The 20487-nt window shown below is 46.2% G+C and overlaps 2 protein-coding genes across 4 annotated transcripts; both read right to left on the reverse strand.

Moving 5' to 3' along the window:
- Window positions 1-1086: 1086 nt before the first annotated feature.
- Window positions 1087-5699, reverse strand: LOC127294941 (MAR-binding filament-like protein 1). Its single transcript, XM_051324852.2, has 3 exons — window positions 5303-5699; window positions 3910-4115; window positions 1087-3127 (listed from the first exon to the last, which is right to left on the reverse strand). Exons 1-3 carry the CDS (start codon window positions 5568-5570, stop codon window positions 1367-1369), a joined length of 2235 nt encoding a protein of 744 aa, XP_051180812.1. The 5' UTR covers window positions 5571-5699; the 3' UTR covers window positions 1087-1366.
- Window positions 5700-8814: 3115 nt separating this feature from the next.
- On the reverse strand, window positions 8815-11424 carry LOC127294945 (FCS-Like Zinc finger 10). Of its 3 annotated transcripts, XM_051324870.2 has the most exons (4): window positions 10967-11424; window positions 10781-10861; window positions 9861-10672; window positions 8815-9364 (listed from the first exon to the last, which is right to left on the reverse strand). In XM_051324870.2, the coding sequence occupies exons 2-4, from the start codon at window positions 10781-10783 to the stop codon at window positions 9172-9174; spliced, it is 1008 nt and encodes a 335-aa protein (XP_051180830.1). In that variant the 5' UTR covers window positions 10784-10861; window positions 10967-11424; the 3' UTR covers window positions 8815-9171. The 3 variants fall into 3 exon arrangements, with proteins under 3 accessions (XP_051180830.1, XP_051180837.1, XP_051180824.1); XM_051324877.2 differs by lacking the exon at window positions 10781-10861 and having other exon boundaries at window positions 8815-9367; window positions 10967-11419; XM_051324864.1 differs by lacking the exon at window positions 10967-11424 and having other exon boundaries at window positions 8815-9367.
- Window positions 11425-20487: the final 9063 nt, after the last annotated feature.

Raw genomic sequence — 20487 nt, forward strand, 5'->3', positions numbered from 1 at the left:
CTTCCATTCCTTCCAACACACAGCCTGGCGTTGTCAAATATTGGAAGGGCATATATTGTACCATATGCCCGTATGCCAACAGGGCAGTCCTCGCAATGCTCCTTCTCAAATATTTGGAGAATTCGAAGACAACGAACTAGACAAGTACAGGTGCAATAAAGTCAGCAAAAGTGGGTGCCAGCTTAAAGGCATCCTGATAACAAAGGAACATGAGAATTACCCCAACATAGTACATCCACCCAAACCATAATGTAGAGCTGTAGCTAAATATATGGCGGTCCTAGCAAGCATTTATAAACATTTAGGTGAAGAAATCCAAAGGCGTAGATGATGATTACAATATTACCTAACAATCCTTCAAACTACCATAGATGTAATATATTGTGGCCACATGGAATCAGGGGTGTCCTGCCCAGATACTCATGGATACTAGAATAGACAAGCTCTTTTGACTGGCTAGTCTTTAAATTAGCCCTCACAAGTCATGCTGAGGGCCTTCTGCACATCCCCTTTTCCCTGCTTAGGTATTAATCTTTCAATTAAGAACCCCTTTTACTGTAGTGCTGTCAAATAAAAGAAAGACAACAATTCTAGTGAACCAAAGTATTACATTACTGACAAATGGCAACACATTATCTGGGAAAAACACAACAGAAAATAGCAATTTAGAAATACGTAAATACTTAAGTTAAGGATTAATAATCACTTGAACTATTCTGGTATCCTTCAAGCATGCTAAGACCCAGCATAAAACAGTCAGGACAGCATATATAAGCAGCACAAGAAGTTCTCACAGCACCATATGTTTTGGGAGCAATGGGAGTTGAAAAGAAGCTGCATACCTTTTGACTCCTGAAGTTTTGTAACTTCTTTCTGAAAATCCCAATGCTCGGGAATCCAGCAGAAGATGTTAAATCATGAATAAACCTCCTGTCGGCATCTCACAGGTCACACTTGAGTTTAATGAATCAGGATAATGCAGGTTTTATGTACAATGTGGAACATGAAATAGACAGGTCAACAGTACGAGAGTAATGCATTAGTTCGCACTGCTGGAAAAGCAGATTACAGATGCAATTTGAAGTGTTTTAGTAGGAAGATAGCATGAGTCATCATATTATAATCCATTAAGCATTCAGACAACAACACATTTGTACACAGTACATTCTCGTTCCCTTGAAATCTACCATATGGAATTACCTAAGGGTTTTTGAGAGCTACAATAAAAAGAGTTGGAAACACTAGAGTATCACCGTACAGTAGTCTAATGTGCTAGCTTTCAAAGCTTGGAAGCTCTAAACAACGTTCTAATAAAGTGAGAGCAAATGAAAGATTGGTGATTCTAGATCCAGTGTTCTGATAATGCTCATGTTGCTGGTCTGTCTTTTCTTCTTCTATAAATCTTGTTAGCAGAACGATGAGCTCCAGCATCAGCATTACTGGTATTTGGAGAATGACCTTTCAGAGGTTGGCTGAAATTTGGTGTTGGGCTTGTTCCCAGAACATTTGTATTTGGTGACCCATTTACAGTAATCTGCCTCCTCAGACACAACAAATCACCTTTAGCTGTGGCCAATTCTTCTTCAAGCTTGTTAGACCTGATTTCAAAATTCTCTCTCTCCAACCCAAGCCTTTTAATAAGATGCTGAGCTTCCGCCATATTTTTCTGAGATTCGACTGTACTTTTCTTTTGCTCCGCAAGAGCCGCTAAAAGCACCTCTTTCTCTTCTTTAATAGCAAAAATCCTAGAATTGGTGCTGTCAAGCTTGTTAGACAGAAACAATGTACTCTCATTCACCTCATTTAGTGAAATGGTTGCCTCATCCAAGTCTGATTGAAGAGCTCTTCTTGCTTCAGAATCCACCAAAGATTGTTTCACCAATGCCTCAAGCTCCCTATTTAAAGTACCATTATTTATGCGTTCACTAACAAGCTCATTTGCTATGGACTCTAACTTCTTATATGCATCCAGCAATTCTTTATTAAGTTCATCATGCACTTCTGTAACAGACACTAATTGATTAGAGGCGACTTCGAGATCTTCTTGTGTCTTTTGAAGTGTCTCCCTGACTGAGGCCAGTTCACTAGAAAGAGCTTTAGAAACTGATTCCGCTTCTTCTACTTTGTTAGTCAGAGCCTGTTTCAATTCATTAGACTCATTTGTGTATTTTAAAACCTGAGCTGTCAAGTCATGATTTGATATAGTTAGTTCATTAAGCTCTTCAGAGAGTTTCAACACCTCATTTCTGGATTCTTGAAGCGCCTCTTCAGTGGACTGAATAAGATCTGATAAACTTTTCCGGACCTCAACTTCATTAACTAGCATTGTTCTATTAGCTTCCAATGCATTATTCAACTCAGCAATTGTAGTTCTCTGTTTATTATGCTCAGTTAATGCAGTAGAAAGTTGTTCTTCGAGCTGATTCAGCTGACCATCTTTATCAAACAATAGTTCAGAATCACGAGATGCCCTCATCTGAGAAGCAGCTTCCAAGTCTGCGTACTGCTTTATCAGCTGGTTTATTGTTTCTTCGGCATGGGCCTTTGAAGTGTATAATGTTTGGACATCCTCATTCAGTGAATCAATGAAGGATGTCTTTGATTTTAGATCATCTTTAGCTGCAAGAAGATATTTTTCCAGTTGCTCTAATCTAGAATTTGCATGTTCTAGGCCCTCTTTAGTCTGATTGTAGGTCAAGTGCAGGCTCTGGTAGTCATTTTCCTTGGAAGAAAGTGATGAACCAAGTTCCCTGATGTATCCCTCCTTGTCATTTACCTCTTGGCTAAGCAGATTTACCTTGTCATGGAAAATATCAAGTGTTTCCAACTTTTCCCTCATTTTTCCTTCAAATGCATGTTTGTCTTCCTCTGCTTGTGCAATGATACTCTCAAGTTCATGTATCTCATGTCTAAGCTGCTCAACTAGCCCTCTCTCCTTTCTAACTTCGTCATTTAAGGATGTTACAGTCCTCTTAGTTGAAGCCAATTGACCAAGAAGGGAAGCTTCCTTATCCAGGAGCATCCTAGCTTGTTTCTTCTGTGCTGCTTGTTCGTCCAATAGCTTTTTCTCGTAGTTCTCCCTAAGCAAAGACATAGCTGCCTCATTTTCAGACAATTTGATCTCCATCTGGTGGAATAGAAAATCAGATTTATTAGTTAAGAATCCTTCACAAATTCAATATACGTAGAGATGAATCTCAAGAAAACGTTTTGATGCACAAATCACTACACTGTGGAGGCCAATCTAGTAACTGTAAGGCCACTCATATTGCTTTATAAAATACACACAGATCATGTTACAAAGGGGCAGAGATATATGCATTCAGGAACATCCCTGTATAAGCAGTAGGTGCATAGTATTGTAGTTCATGCTAAAGAACACAAAATCAGCAAGCATATAGCATATTTTTTATTTGTTCCAATATATAACCCTTTGGTTAAACTTTGGACTTCTGGACGAGAGCACTTGGAATGAGTGTCAACATTATGAAGCCTATCGCAGCATGCATACCACAGATACTGAATCAAATTCAATCTTACACAGAAACAAAGGTAACTTGCTAGTAAAACAAAGAACACTAAATTTTGCAATATTTATCGGACAACAAGACCATACGCAAAAGAAAGAGGACTGTCTTACATATTAGCATCCATCACAATTCATATATACATTAAGTGCTATGCCAAATTGAATAGCGCAAATGCATGACAAGAACCAAATTTGTCATAAAATCAATGTGTGCTACTACGCTAGTCTGCAGCAGCAGAAGCATTTTATTGTTTCATGAGTATGTAGCACAGTGATATCCAAGGTAATAGGGTAGCGAACAACTTTTATTTATGTGCATGTAAAATGGTCTACAGTGACAATAGATATAAGATGTTGACCAAAGGTTGGTAGATGCATACAGCTGAGATGGTTGATTGCAATGCTTTTTTTTCCCGCTGAGAAGTACCGAGAAGTCCAGCCAGAACACCAGAAGCAATAACTGCAATCGCATTCAGAAGATCTGCAAATGGATTCCCTGGAGATGATCCTTTCACCTCAAGCTGGGGTGGTTCAGCCCAAGGTTCTTCAGGCTGCATTCCCTCAGTCTTCTGAACGTCCCTTTTATCTGTAAGAACATCGAGATAAACTTAACAACTCAGTCTCAGGTATAAAACAGCAATCTAGCTGATAAAAAACAGATAATATTTTAACACAAGCATGTGGGGTGTGGGCATGAAAAAGGGTGGGTACATATGTGGAGAAACTTGGCTTTTATTGCTGTGCTTCTCAAATGACATGCTACTTCTGTAGCCTTAAAAAAAATTAAATGCTCTTACCTAGGTATGTGACCACAGCGAAACATGTTAAGAGACATCATATCATCAACCAATTAAAAAATGGTATCGTTCATAAACACAAATAGATGTACCTTTGTACTCAGTGAAGTATTCACACCAGAATGAGCAATATCACATTCATGAGAGTAACTACCGGTTTCACGAACTCGTCTCATCAAGCTAGATTTAATAAGGATGCTGCGCTCCCCAGCTTTACTCATGCGCCGGTCCATAAGTGAAGGGATCAATGCACCCATTGATCGGTTCAATTAGACAGTCCATACTACATTCCTGAATAAAAACAATGACAAATGCTCTTTCTGGTGCAGAAAATGGTTGGTGCATGCCAACTCAACTGGCATTTTTCACCACTCAGGTTTGACAGGAAACAAACAGCATGTAAATTTTATTCTGGAGGTAGCCTACTACATCCGAAGCTCGTTGATTAGCATTTAACAGCAGCAAGCAAAAGAAAATCCCAAGAGCTCAAGCATTTGCGTGGTTCAACTTCCAAATAGACATATGATCCACAAAATACATTTTGTTGAGAAGGAGGGAGTTCTGCACAGATTGATGGACAGAGCCTAATGATACACAAATACGTAGTACAGTTTTCTCAGGAAATCACTCATGCGGGGAACCTGCACTCTCACGACCGAATGATTTGGCCAGACCATTTTCATAACACTGGAAATTAGCATTCTGGTAGTCTGGCCGGTTTAAAAACAGGCTAAACAGTTGTTTCCGTTCAAGATTTGGGTGACTTTCCCATTTGGATCAGGCTTCAAACTAGAGTTTCAGAAGCCCCCTGCCCCTGGGTGAGCAAACTTTGTATGCTCCTAAATTCGCCACCCCAATTGCATGACAGCTCCAAAGGAATGCGCTCGTCAAACGTCCACGTTCGCATCAGATTTCGAACCAAAAAATGACACAGATCATCCCCGCGCAGAGCAGAGCAGAGTAGTACAGTACTCACCGGTGACGAGATCAGCCGTGGAGGGCTGCGCGCCCGCGCGCGCGGCCACCGCCGCGTCGCGGAGACGGAGGAGCGGGAGCACGGAGACGCCGACGAGGAGCACGGCCCTCCTCCGCGTGGCCGCCACCACCGACGGGGGGCGGGCGGCATCGAGCGAGGCGGCGGCGCTGACCGCCCCCCGCGCCGGGCGAGAGAGAAGGGAGAGGCGCGGCGGCGGTGGCGGTGGCTGCGCCGGCGGCGAGACGAGGAGAAGGTGGCGGTAGCCCATTCCGTCGTGTCGATGAGACCTAAAAGGCTAAAACCCTAGGCTAGCCCTCCGAGGCCCTCGGGTCGCAGCTTGGTCCCTGCTGTACGTTTAATCACACTCATTTTTTACTGCACTAATGGTAGCGGCGGAAAATGCTGCGCGCTGGCGCCGCGCGGAAGCGAAGCAGGAAGAGACTGGGGTGGAGTCAAAGGCAAACCGTAATACGTATCCCATGATCGTATACGCCTTCCCAATGTAACTAAGCAAAACTCAGGCTGGGTTTTGGACCAGGCCCAAAAAACCCGAAAATAAATAGTCAAGCCCAAGTCCAGCCTGCCCCATCATCGGGCCTGTAGATTGGGCCCAAACCCGACCCGAACATGCAAAAGCCCGACCTGCTCCGAGAGGCCTTGCCTAAGGCTTACCTAAATCATGAAAACTGCAAGCTCGAGCCGGCCCGGCCCGACTTGACATTTGGGCTCAAATGTAAGGCACGTGCCTAGATCAATTTGTAAGCCCGGCTCGGGATTTTTGGGCCGGACCGGGCTGTCCATGCCCAGCTGTACTTGAGGTCAACCATGCCCATGGCCGATTTTCTAACCAGGATCTTTGTGTTTTTAACATGATGCTTCATACTGTAAATTTGTTCATTTTCTATCATAATGAGTAAGTTGAAATAGAAAAAAGAACTCACTTTTGGTTTAGAGATAATTGGGCTCGAACCCGATGATTTCCACCACATCAAGGTGATGTGACACTCCACCGCTATGTTATATCCCTTCTCCTTCGTCAAGAAAGAGAATTAACAAATCATTAAGCCAAAGGGGCGAAAAACTCAAGGCCACTCTTTATGTGGGCTTTCTTTTCGTACTATTATTGATTGTCAAATAATGAGAAAAATCATCAAAGAAAGAGAGGAGAAGAGAAGCAGCGTCGCCCGCGTAAGACCTACTTCGTCTATGATGAGGGGCATCGCTGCCTCCCGTGAACCACCCCACCAACCATAGGCGCAACCGCCTCCTTCCGCCACCTGCAGCTGGTGACACCGACAGACATCCCTCTATCCCCACCCCTTCTTCTTTGACACCAGCAGACATCCCTCTAATCCTACCCCCTTCTTCTCCGACACTGACACGCGATTGGAAAAACATAACCCCCGATCAATGTCCATGTTTTAGTTGCGAAAGGACAATGTGTTTTTACCGGCATAACGAAGGGTTTCCCACCATTGATTCATGCTCTAAGATTCATGTCCCTCATGATACATCTCACGTGAATCTTAAAACTCATAGGTGTGTCACCTCAGATACACATCATAGGGCAGGTTCTGATATTTTTTTGGGAATGTCTTGATAGCACAGTGGTAGAAATCTCGTGTTGTGAGGCTGCCAACTGTGCTGCCACAGCTTCCGGGGTCTTTTCTTGAGCTAACAAACAATGCCTCCGAGTTTCTTTCCCCAAGGATGGAGTTTTTTTTTTCAATATAATCTTAATGTTTGTTGTGAAAGGATATCTATTTCAGACCACCTAAGCAGTTCCAACTGAAATCAAAGGTTCATTCGCCAAGGACAAGGTCAACACAACCCAAGCAAGAAAGAGAGTCCGCCCCACCTACGCCAACGAAGACTATGACTCCTGAAATTGCATCTAGCGTAACGTAAAATGGAAATATGTTGTGTTACCTCTACAATCTCGTCGGTCTTTGAGTTTTGGAAATCGGTCCTTGCGTCTTCGGTGGTCATGCCTCGAGTTGCGTGACCAAACAAAGCATGGGTTGTTGCGGGAAACCTTGTGACGCCTTTTACATGGATTTCTATTTGAGACAATGATTATTATCGTGGGAAACATCGTTACAACGATCATGGCTCAATGGTTCCAACCATAAAGATATAACCCCGACCATCTTAGTTATTTCTTCCATGTATAAAAATGCACTCCATTTTTGCAATTAAGCAACATATATTCTCGGCACGCCTCATTCAGTGGTCCACACGATCGTCCCATGTTGGCCTCGATGAGCGTCGCGTGGTGGCCTTTGTTAGCAGGATGGTGGGTCAACGGGATTCTCAAGTTGTCATGATTGCGCATGGGTTTTTCCAATGTGTCCTCACTGGATTTCTACTGCTGCGAGAGTGATGGTCGCGGTCCTTAGGGTTATAGCCCTGCACGACCTTGACAGTGCAAGCGACGATAGTGTCTACACGCGTCATTTCCTCCTTTGTGACATCATCAAGGAGCCTCGATTTTTATTCAACTTCATGTTCTAATCTTCCGGGTGAAAACTTAGATGTGGCTTTGAGCTAGGACCGGACTACGACGACATCATTAACGCTGCTACCTTAAAGGCTTGGTTCTTGGAGGTCTGAACCTCGGTTGGTACACATGTCCGCAGCGCTCGCTTTGGCATGCGCTAGCATTGTGCCAACAAGAAAATACACAGGTTTTGTTCCATGTATGGGTGATCTATATATTAGAGTCCGTAAAAGGTGTTGGACGGTGCTTCCTGGCCTGGCAAGGTCAATGCGTTGATCCTTCCTAAAGATGGATCCGTGGAAGATGGAAGCATCGACTTCTCAAGCTTGTGCAGTGGTTTGTTGAGAGTTTGCTGGACTGGTTTGAGCTCTCAACTTGCTATAGGACGTTTTGGTGAGACCTCTAGTTTTCTGATGAATCCTCTGGTTTTCTTATGATATGCGTAGGTGAGGTCCGAACATGAGGCTCTGACATGATCATCCCCTTTATCAAGCTTGTAGGTACTGAGACATCTGTCATCGGTAAGGTGGGTCAGTTTGATCTTTGTATTTTTCTTGTACGATTTCGTTGAATAGTTTTAATAAAAAATAAGGTGTGTGCATTATTTTGATGAGAGGCTGAACCGTAGAACTTCCATTCGGGAAAGAAAAAAAAATCACAGAATTCTCGCATTCTGAGGCATATAGGCCATGTCATTCATAATCTGAACTCCTGAACAATGAGAACTGATCTAACAAACACCTGTGCTCCTATTACCTACTATCCAGCTTCCCTAATGGTGCTAGACTATGAAAATTCAGGCTGCACGGGAACTAAATCACTAACATAGTGGCACCCAAAGATCAAAAGCGAATTTCCGAATATATCACACTTTATAAAGTTTTCTCCAGCTTCTCTGCTGCCTTCCCACTTGGCTGGTTCCCAACTCTTTAGACAACCAAACAACAATTTGCAAAGCAATATACACCAATAGCAAATAACCATAGGTATCTCGAAAGCAAAAGCGCAGAGATTAAGCGAAACAGCTCAATGGCATTATCTTATGAGGTAGTCCCAACTTACATCACGGAACACTCATTGCTGCCAGGAGGTAACCAAATAAGAGAGAAGAAGAAGAAAAGGACTCATCTCGCAGTCACCAAATAGCCTTATGACCAAAACTACAGGGCTAATGGCCGGCAACCTCTCTTTTGTTTCCTAAAAGCCGAACCAGATGCAGCTCCATCAGTGACCCACCAATGCCATCCACTTCCTCAACAGCTGAAACAGAACTTACAAAAACCAGCAAACTTATGATGGCATTTGGTGGTGATGGCGTCGACAACGGTAACATACATTATTGACCGTCTTCTGGCAGATGGTGCGCCGGTCAGGTATCGGGGGAGACGGAGGTCATATCAGCACGACCACTCACCACTCCATCAATGAAGATGTCGTCGTCCTCATGGAATGGCAATTTTGAGCTAGCTGAGCTCGGAGAGGAGGCTGCAGGATTGATCTCCTCTTCCTCTTCATTCAGGATTACTTGGTCTTTGCAGCAGCCACTGCAAAATGCATTCCCACTGCTGCAAAGAACATTCAGCAAATTGTTCAGTGTTTGTGTATACAGCTTGTTCATGATTATAAGTAGATAAATGATGCTCATTTCATCTTTAACATGTTCAATGGAAGACCTGCATTTCCATATATGTTTCAACTCTATCCTAATGCAGGTGATTCAGATTCAATTAATAGCTGAAGTTGCAGCGCTATGATGTCCATGTGTACAACTTGTTCAGTGTTTCTTAGATCTTTCTATGTCTGTATGACACATGTATACAACTTGTTCATATATTGTAAATAGATAAATGATGTCCATTTCATCTTTAACATGTTCAAGGGACGAACTGCATCACTCCATGTATGTTTCCATTCTATCCTAATGCAGGTGATTCAGATTCCTTTAATAACTGAACTTGCAGGACTATGAGCATGGCTAATATCTGAATATACATAAATAAATCATCGGGTTTTTCAGAGCAGTGTTGAAACATGATTTGGGCAAATGCATCCACATACCGGTAAATGCAAGATTCATCGCCATCCAGATTCCTGTTGCAAGAGAAGCAGACGCGCATGAACTCCTCGTCAGCGTCGCCCGGCCCCTTCACCAGCCAGTACAACTCGGCCTCTTCGGTCTCCTTGCTCTCCCAGTCAGGCACAAGAAGAGGGCAGGGCTCCAAGATGCAATCCCCAAAAATGCGGGTGGTCTTCGGATTGGAGCCGTGAGCTATGATGCAAGTGTAATCCTCCGACTGTTCGACCTCCATCGCCGACACCGACCCGATGTACCGGCGTGGGCCGCCAATCGACACCGGCAGCGACCCGGACGCCGGGAACTTGGCAAGGTCGACCGAGTGGCTACTGAAGCCGAGCCGAGAACCACCGGTGACCTCTGGACCAGACTTCACATCCCCGTAGAACCTAGTGCACGGAACTGACATGCCCCCGGCGCCGGCGGCAACCCCGAGCTCCGGCTGGCCGTATCCGCAGTCTTTGGGCAGGGAGGCGTAGGATTTAGCAAGGCATTGCAGCTTCGTTGGCCGCATCTGGTACCCGAGCAGGCGATTCTTGGCGTCGGCGGCAGGCTCGGCGAGGGTGTCGACGAGGCTGCCTAGACCGACGCGCTGGGAGTCCCAGCTCCTGGGCGAGCGCGGCGACCGGAGCAGGGAGCCGCCGAGTGCGGCGAAAGCCCTGAGGTCGAGCGGCGACCTCGGGCTGCGCGCCATGGAGTCGGAGTCCAGCGTCCCGCACTTGGCCCCCGCGACGGCGGGGTCGGTCACCACCCTCCTCAGCATCATCCTCGCCCTCGCCGCCGCCGCCCCGGAGCTCTGAAACGAAAAACCAAGATCAGAAAGACTCAGAGCAACAACAGATCGGCGCGCCCGAGACTAAAAAGCAATCACGCATCAAGAAACGCCAAATCCAGCAGTAGCTACCATCCAAGAACCAGTGGGGAGTCCTCAAGAACAGCCCCGTGGCCGCAGCCCCGGAAAGGGACAATCTCCTACAACGACTGACTGCAACGGGCCAGATAAGTCTCATCCGGATGAGTAGGAATCTCTCGCAAGTTGCGACCAACAAGAAGGAAAAAACACACGACCCAAGCATCGATCTCATCATACCTGATTATCTGAACTCCCCACCTTGTTCTCCCTCCTCCGTCGCTCTCGTTTCTTGCTCCTCTATCGCTCTCGCCCTCCCTCTCCCAAATCGCCTCCAGCTCCGCGACGGCTGGCCGGTGCGAGGAAAGAGGGGGAAGCAAGCAAAGCTAGAGGCCGACGAGGTTACCCAAAATGGGGCCTCCCAGCGAGCGCACAGACAGAGTAAAATGCCACTGCGGCACCCGCGGCACTGCACTGTACTGTACTGGTCACTTCATCCTCAGCCACTAGTGCAGCAGCAGCGGCACAGTTCCTCTCTCCTCGCCCTCTCTAGCTCCTTCTCTCTTGTGCTGTACTACGTTTTTTTCTTTTGAGTTCTTGTGCTGTACTAGTAGGGCGTAGCTTTGGCGTGCAGGCCGGCGCAGGGAGGGGATGGGCTTGCTTCTGAAATGCTCTTCCCTCTCATTCATGGATGACAGACTGATAGAAACAGGCAGTAGACGTAGCCAGGTATGAATACGGCCGGTGCTGATGGTACAGCAAGTAATATAAGAGTATCTCCAGTCACGTCCCCCAAACCATCCCCAAAGGGATTTGGGGCGCGTCGGACAGAAAATGCTTTCCAACCGCGTCCCCCAAAGCCCATTTTTGTCCGGCGCGGCCCGATACGGTATCCGGCGCCCCGAGCCCGTCCCCGTCGCACAGGGGACGCACCGGGGACGCCGGACACAACGAAAAGCGAGGCGGGGAGTGGCGGGACCGACCCGTCAGCGGCACAGGAAGGCTAAAACCCCGTCGCCTACCTTTGGTCAAGCGACGTTAATGGCGTCCCTGTTTTCCCAGGCGACGCAGGGACGCGTCTCGTCGTGCATGGCCGCGTGGCCGTCCGCGCCGGAGTTATTGTGTGCAACCACCCGTTGCCGCCGCTGTTTTAAGACGCCCTGCAGTTCTCGCCGCTCATAATCCTTCTCGTCGCCGCCGCCTCCCCCCTCCCAGATCTTCTCCTCGCCGCTCAAAAAATATCGAGCTCGTCCTCCCGCAAGATCGCCGCGGCGAACGGCTTCGGCCGCGGCAGCCTCACCGTGGCGGAGGCGTGGGCGCTGTACCACGCCGTATCCGGTCCGCCGGACATGCGGGTCGCCAAGCAGCGGCGGCTGGAAGATGGCCGTGAACGGCATTGGCGTTCCGCCGCCGCCGAAGCCGAAGACGGACCAATGGAGGGACGCCATCAAGGCCCGTCGGGCTCAACTCACCGCCGAGGAGCGGCTGGATCCGACATGGGCGGTCAACGACAACGACGTCGTGGACGACGTACTTCCGTGCGAAGTACGACGTCGAGATGCACAGCACCGACAACCTCGTTTGCGGCCCCAACCGCCTGAACAGGGAAGGTCGCGCCCTGTTCGGGGCGTTCCGGCGCACCCTCGAGAACGTCATCCGCGGCCTCCGCAACGGCGCTCCAAGGCCGGGAGATGCCGCCGCCGCCGCCGCCGTCTCCTCAATGGCAGCCGAGGAGGACGACGTACTCGTCCTCCTCGCACTCTTCTTCCTCGGGACCGGCGCGATCGACGCCGTCCTCGTCGCATCGGTCGGCGCCCTACACCGTCCCCAAACGGGAGGTCAAGGAGGAGCGGCGACGCCCGTCAACACGAGGCGTGGCGGCGGCGGCCGGCGGCAGCAAGGGAGGCGCGGCGGCGCCCTCCTCATCCCGGCCGGAGGTGAAGGAGGAGCGGAGGAAGCGCCGCAGCGGCGCCGTCGGCGGAGTACGAGCGGCAGCAGCGGCTCATCGCCAGCAGCGACGACCCCGAGGACTGCCCAGGGTTGCGGGCGGCGTTCTTGGCGTCCATGGACGACAAGGACGCCTGGAGGGGCGACCTGGACGCGGCGATCGCCATGTCCATCCGCGACTCCGGCAAGCCGCTGGTGGACCTCACCGACGACGGCGAGGCAGGACCAAGCGGCTTGGTGAAGGACGAGCCCGTCGACGAGCCCGTCGAGGAGCGCGTCAAGCAGGAGGTCGTCACCGACGACATGTACAACTTCCACCAGTACTACGACGCATCCGGCCGCCGCAAGTACTTCTAGATTAGGTTTAGTTTAAATTTAGTCAAATTTCGTTCGAATCTATGTAAGTTTGGACGAATCTAATCGAATCTAGTTAAGTTTAAAATTTGCGAAATTTTGTTTGGGGGACGCGACTGGGGAGCGACGTCCCCCAAACGCGGCACGAACGAAACACGTCCCCCAAACGCTCAATCCGGCGCGGTTTGGGGGACGGTTTGGGGGACGCGACTGGAGATGCTCTAATACCGTCATTTCAAAGCTTACACCTTTAAAAAAAAGTTAAACCAATTAAAGTTGATTAAATTTTTAGAATAATCTATCAGCAAATATAATATTTTGTACATATCATACGAAATATATTTCATTACCTATTTTATATTTTATGATATTGATCCTGTCTTTTGCATGTTAATGATTTCTAGTAAAAATTTAGTTAAACTTAACATAGTTTGACTTTAAAAAAAAATATAAATCTTAAACTTTGGGATGGAGGTAGTAGTACAGTCTTCTGCTTGCCCGGATCTGTACTAGCCTCAAGTCGAACACATATTCATAGTGAACTTTGATCAAATTAGTTGGACAACAATATCTGTATTATATACTCACGATCATGATATGTACATGTGTAGTTTTGGAAAAGGAAACACTCACGATCACCTCGGGGGATCGCATCGATCGCGTCCCCTAGCTCCGTCATGCGCCACGTGGCGGCTGTAGGGCCCACCTTATCGTTTTTTTCTACTTTCGTGAACCAACACCACCCGCACGAACCTCCCGTAACTTCTCTTTTCCCCACCAACACCACTGGCCGAATTGGTTGTCGCCGCCGAATCAAGTCCTCGCTGCTAGAGCGAGCCCGCCACCGGCAAGGTCCCCTCAGGCGCCGCCGGATATCCACCGCCACCTAGTCCCTCGCGCACCACTGGCCCTCCCATCTCTGCCTTGTGTCCTTGTCTGCCCCGCGCCGGCCGCCACCTCCCCCGACCTCCACCACCTGTAGCAATCACGCCGTTGTCGTGCCTAAGCCGTGCTTCGCGCACTGTGTCGAGCTCCGCATCTCCCTGCGCGGCCGCTGCCACTCCCTGTGTGGCCACCGCCTCTCCCGGCCTCATCCCATGCAACATCGTGCCCTCGACCGTCCCACGCCGGCCGTCGTGCCCCCAACCTCCACCACCAGTAGCCGCTACACCCTCGTCCATCCCACGCCTCGCCGAAGCCGAGCTTTGTCGCTGCGTAGAGCTCTGCCTCGGCCTCCTCTATTAGTGTTGTGTGATGTTATACAATGACGTGCTTGATGTATGTAAAATGCATACATGAACTTTTTAGTTTATTGTACTAAAATTATGATTATGTTGTAACTTAATTATATTTATTGGGACTAACCTATTAATGATTGCAAAAGTGCACAAGTTTCTGTTTTAAACTTTATTGTGTAGGAAATAAGAAAAGGTGGAAGAAAACCGGTCATTATGGTGAAATCTATAGTTTCCTGAAATCTGTCTCTCTGGGATACTTTTTTAAAGATATCCCAAAATAGATCCGAAGATAACCTCAAACGGAAAACTTGTAAGGGATAGAAGTTGTGGAGAATTTTCAAACGTTTACTTTGACGTAAACAACTCTCCAAACGGATTTTGTACACGAAATTGGCGCCCATTTTACTGAAGGCTACAAAGGCAGTTTTGGAAACCCGAAAATTTATGACGTGATTGACACAAACTCTTGCCATATTTGATGGATTCGGCCTAGACATGACTTTATGGACTCATAAAGTACAGAGGGGAGTCCTAAGAAAATTCTAGAGGTTCCCAAGAGCTCTTGGATCAAAGGGGGATCCGACCAAGATTGCATCTCCACCTCTATTGCTGACGTGCAGTTAACACACGTCCGTTGGGAACCCCAAGAGGAAGGTGTGATGCGTACAGCAGTGAGTTTTCCCTCAGTGTGAAACCAAGGTTATCGAACCAGTAGGAGTCAAGGAACACGTGAAGGTTGTTGGTGACGGAGTGTAGTGCGGCGCAACACCAGGGATTCCGGCGCCAACGTGGAACCTGCACAACACAATCAAAGTACTTTGCCCCAACGTAACAGTGAGGTTGTCAATCTCACCGGCTTGCTGTAAACAAAGGATTAAACGTATGGTGCAGAAAATGATGTTTGTTTGCGAAGAACAGTAAAGAACAGAGTTTGCAGTAGATTGTATTTCAGATGTAAAAGAATGGACCGGGGTCCACAGTTCACTAGTGGTGTCTCTCCCATAAGATAAATAGCATGTTGGGTGAACAAATTACAGTTGGGCAATTGACAAATAGAGAGGGCATAACAATGCACATACATATCACGATGACTACTATGAGATTTAATCAGGGCATTACGACAAAGTACATAGACCGCTATCCAGCATGCATCTATGCCTAAAAAGTCCACCTTCGGGTTAGCATCCGCACCCCTTCCAATATTAAGTTGCAAACAACAGACGATTGCATTAAGTATGGTGCGTAATGTAATCAACACAAATATCCTTCGACAAAGCATTGATGTTTTATCCCTAGTGGCAACAGCACATCCACAACCTTAGAACTTTCTGTCACTGTCCCAGATTCAATGGAGGCATGAATCCACTATCGAGCATAAATACTCCCTCTTGGAGTTACAAGTATCAACTTGGCCAGAGCCTCTACTAGCAACGGAGAGCATGCAAGAACATAAACAACATATATGATAGATTGATAATCAACTTGACATAGTATTCCATATTCATCGGATCCCAACAAACACAACATGTAGCATTACAAATAGATGATCTTGATCATGATAGGCAGCTCACAAGATCTAACATGATAGCACAACGAGGAGAAGACAACCATCTAGCTACTGCTATGGACCCATAGTCCAGGGGTGAACTACTCACACATCAATCCGGAGGCGATCATGATGATGAAGAGTCCTCCGGAAGATGATTCCCCTCTCCGGCAGGGTGCCGGAGGCGATCTCCTGAATCCCCCGAGATGGGATTGGCGGCGGCGTCTCTGGAAGGTTTTTCCGTATCGTGACTCTCGGTACAGGGGTTTTCGCGACGAAGGCTATAAGTAGGCGGAAGGGTAGGGTTGGAGGAGGCGCGGGGGGCCCACACCATAGGCTGGCGCGGGCCCCATGCTGGTCGCGCCGCCCTATGGGTACGGGCCCTCGTGGCCCCACTTCGTATCCCCTCCGGTCTTCTGGAAGCTTCGTGGAAAAATAAGACCCTGGGCGTTGATTTCGTCTAATTCCAAGAATATTTACTTTGTAGGATTTTTGAAACCAAAAACAGCAGAAAACAGCAACTGACTCTTCGGCATCTCGTCAATAGGTTAGTGCCGGAAAATGCATAATAATGACATAAAGTGTGTATAAAACATGTGAGTATCATCATAAAAGTAGCATGGAACATAAGAAATTATAGATACGTTTGAGACGTATCAAGCATCCCCAAGCTTAGTTCCTACTCGCCCTCGAGTAGGTAAACGATAACAAGGATAATTTCTGAAGTGACATGCTATCATAATCTTGATCAATACTATTGTAAAGCATATGAGATGAATGCAGCGATTCGAAGCAATGGTAAAGACAATGAATAAACAACTGAATCATATAGTAAAGACTTTTCATGAATAGTACTTTCAAGACAAGCATCAATTAGACTTGCATAAGAGTTAACTCATAAAGCAATAAATTCTTAGTAGAAAGCTTTGAAGCAACACAAAGGAAGATATAAGTTTCAGCAGTTGCTTTCAACTTCAACATGTATATCTCATGGATAATTGTCAACATAAAGCAATATAACAAGTGCAATAAGTAAACATGTAAGAATCAATGCACACAGTTGACACAAGTGTTTGCTTCTAAGATAGAAGGAAGTGGGTAAACTGACTCAACATAAAGTAAAAGAATGGCCCTTCGTAGAGGGTAGCATGGATTACTTTTTTTGTGCTAGAGCTTTTCATTTTGAAAACATAGAAACAATTTTGTCAACGGTAGTAATAAATCATATGTGTTATGTATAAGACATCCTATAAGTTGCAAGCCTCGTGTATAGAATACCAATAGTGCTCGCACCTTGTCCTAATTAGCTTGGATTAACACGGATTATCATTGCATAACATATGTTTCAACCAAGTGTCACAAAGGGGTACATCTATGCCGCCTGTACAGAGGTCTAAGGAGAAAGTTCGCATTGGATTTCTCGCTTTTGATTATTCTCAACTTAGACATCCATACCGGGACAACATAGAAAACAGATAATGGACTCCTCTTTTAATGCTTAAGCATTTAACAACAGATATTATTCTCATAAGAGATTGAGGATTGATGTCCAAACTGAAACTTCCACCATGATTCATGGCTTTAGTTAGCGGCCCAATGTTCTTCCCTAACAATATGCATACTTAAACCATTTGATCATGAAAATCGCCCTTACTTCAGACAAGACGAACATGCATAGCAACTCACATGATATTCAACAAAGGTGTAAAAGTTGATGGCGTCCCCAGAAACATGGTTACCGCTCAACAAGCAACTTATAAGAAATAAGATACATAGCAACATATTCAATACCACAATAGTTTTTAAGGCTATTTTCCCATGAGCTATGTATTGCAAAGACAAAGAATAGAATTTTAAAGGTAGTACTCAAGTAATGTACTTTGGAATGGTAGAGAAATACCATGTAGTAGCACTACAAGAAAAGTTCTGATAGACAACGTCTCAAAATCGTCCGTTCTGAGAGGATGACATGCGGGACCCATGAGGCAGCAGCATCTTCAACGATTCCAAGGCGGCAGGGGAAATATCCAGAAATTAATTAGGGGTTCAAAATAAATCCATCAGAGGAAACTTTTATTGTTCATAGAGGATGACATGTGGGACCGACCTGCCAACAGCGTCCTCATCGTTTCAGAGGGGGCAGGAGATCAAAAGAAAAAGGCAAATAGCCAGAAATTAGGGGTAAAAAATAACTCCAAGAAAGGAAACTTTTATTGTTCGTAGAGGATGACATGCGGGACCCATGAGCCAGCAGCTTACTCAACGTTTCAAAGGCGGCATGAGATCGAAAGAAAAAGGCAAGTGACAAAATATCAGGAGCCAAAGATAATCCAAGAAAAAAAACTTTATTGTACGTAGAGGATGACATGCGGGTCCCATTTAGTAGCAGCGGTCTCAACGTTTCAAATGCGGCTTGAGATCAAAAGAAAAAGAAAGTTGATTGTACATAGAGGATGACATGCGGGTCCCATGAGTCAGCAGCTTACCTAACGTTTCCAAGGCGGCAGGGGATCAAAAGAAAAAGGAAATAGCCAAAAATCAGAGGGTGAAAAAAAAATAAAGAAAATAAACTTTTATAGCACATAGAGGATGACATGCGGGTCCCATGAGCCAAGGGTTCCTCAACGTTTCAAACGTGGCATGAGATCGAAAGAAAAAGGCAAGTGACCAAATATGAGGAGCCAAAAATAATTCAAGAAAAGAAAGTTTTATAGTACATAGAGGATGACATGCGGGTCCCATTTAGCAGCAGCGGTATCACCGTTTGAGAGGCGGCAGGGGTTCAAAAGAAAAAAGAAATTGCCAAAAATCAGAGGGTGAAAAAAACCAAGAAAATGAACTTTTATAGTACATAGAGGATGACATGCGGGTCCCATGAGCCTGCAGGTTCCTCAACGTTTCAAACGTGGCATGAGATCGAAAGAAAAAGGCAAGTGCCCAAATATGAGGTGCCAAAAAAAACTCCAAGAAAAGAAAGTTGATTGCTCATAGAGGATGACATGCGGGTCCCATTTAGCTGCAGCGGTCTCACTGTTTGAGAGGCGGCAGGGGATCAAAAGAAAAAGGCAAGTGACCAAATATGAGGTGCCAAAAAAAACTCCAAGAAAAGAAAGTTGATTGCTCATAGAGGATGACATGCGGGTCCCATTTAGCTGCAGCGGTCTCACTGTTTGAGAGGCGGCAGGGGATCGAAAGAAAAAGGCAAGTGACCAAATATCAGGAGCCAAAAATAATTCAAGAAAAGAAAGTTTTATAGTCCATAGAGGATGACATGCGGGTCCCATTTAGCAGCAGCGGTATCACCGTTTGAGAGGCGGCAGGGGATCGAAAGAAAAAGGCAAGTGACCAAATATGAGGTGCCAAAAAAATCCAAGAAAAGAAAGTTTTATAGTACATAGAGGATGACATGCGGGTCCCATTTAGCAGCAGCGGTATCACCGTTTGAGAGGCGGCAGGGGATCGAAAGAAAAAGGCAAGTGACCAAATATGAGGTGCCAAAAAAAATCCAAGAAAAGAAAGTTTTATAGTACATAGAGGATGACATGCGGGTCCCATTTAGTAGCAGCGGTATCACCGTTTGAGAGGCGGCAGGGGATCAAAAAAAAAAGGCAAGTGACCAAATATGAGGTGCCAAAAAAAACTCCAAGAAAAGAAAGTTGATTGCACATAGAGGATGACATGCGGGTCCCATTTAGCAGCAGCGGTCTCAACGTTTCCAAGGCGGCAAGGGATCAAAAGAAAAAGGAAGTAGCCGTAAATCAGGGGTCAAAAAATCCAAGAATAGAAAGAATTTTGGTTCATAGAGGATGACATGCGGGACCCATGATCCTGCATCGTAAACGGCTCGATCGGAGAACGTTGAACGAGATGGCGCGATCGAGAAAAAAAACAATGCCAGAGAGGCTGCCATCTGGGCCCTACATCCCTCGGCGGTGCGGATTTGCGTTGACTCGGCCGGCGAACCCGAGATTTCGAGATGCACCACGTCCCGGGCCACCATACGCGACGTTTTGGCCGCTTTCGTCGGGCTAGGTGGCCTCAAAAACGAGAAAAAAAAGTTTTGACATGCACCACGGAGGGACCAAAAATCGTCGGCCATGGTACACCAGCAACCACGGCGCGACTTCAACTTCGTCGGCCATGGCAACTTTTCTTGTAGTGTAGGTAGGTATGGTGGACACAAATGGCATAGTTTTTGGCTCAAGGATTTGGATGCACGAGAAGTAATCCCTCTCAATACAAGGCTTAGGCTAGCAAGGTTGTTTGAAGCAAACTCAAGTATAAACCGGTACAGCAAAACTTACATAAGAACATATTGCAAGCATTATAAGACTCTACACTGTCTTCCTTGTTGTTCAAACACCTTAACCAGAAAATATCTAGACTTAGAGAGACCAATCATGCAAACCAAATTTTAACAAGCTCTATGTAGTTCTTCATTAATAGGTGCAGAGTACATGATGCAAGAGCTTAAACATGATCTATATGAGCACAACAATTGCCAAGTATCAAATTATTCAAGACATTATACCAATTACCACATGAAGCATTTTCTGTTTCAAACCATATAACAATGAACGAAGCAGTTTTCAACCTTCGCCATGAACATTAAAAGTAACACTAAGAACACATGTGTTCATATGCAACAGCGGAGCGTGTCTCTCTCCCAAACAAAG

The sequence above is a fragment of the Lolium perenne genome, chromosome 1 (assembly GCF_019359855.2).
Source record: "Lolium perenne isolate Kyuss_39 chromosome 1, Kyuss_2.0, whole genome shotgun sequence".
Classification (NCBI taxonomy): Eukaryota; Viridiplantae; Streptophyta; class Magnoliopsida; order Poales; family Poaceae; genus Lolium; species Lolium perenne.

Coding starts and splice junctions, on each gene's coding strand:
- LOC127294941 (XM_051324852.2), bottom strand. CDS start 5,570: ATGGGCTACCGCCACCTTCTCCTCGTCTCGCCGCCGGCGCAGCCACCG. Junction 4,116..5,302: donor CACGGCTGATCTCGTCACCG/GTGAGTACTGTA, acceptor ATGTTCTTACAG/ATAAAAGGGACGTTCAGAAG. Junction 3,128..3,909: donor TGCAATCAACCATCTCAGCT/GTATGCATCTAC, acceptor CTATTCCACCAG/ATGGAGATCAAATTGTCTGA.
- LOC127294945 (XM_051324864.1), bottom strand. Junction 9,368..9,860: donor GATGAATCTTGCATTTACCG/GTATGTGGATGC, acceptor TGTTCTTTGCAG/CAGTGGGAATGCATTTTGCA.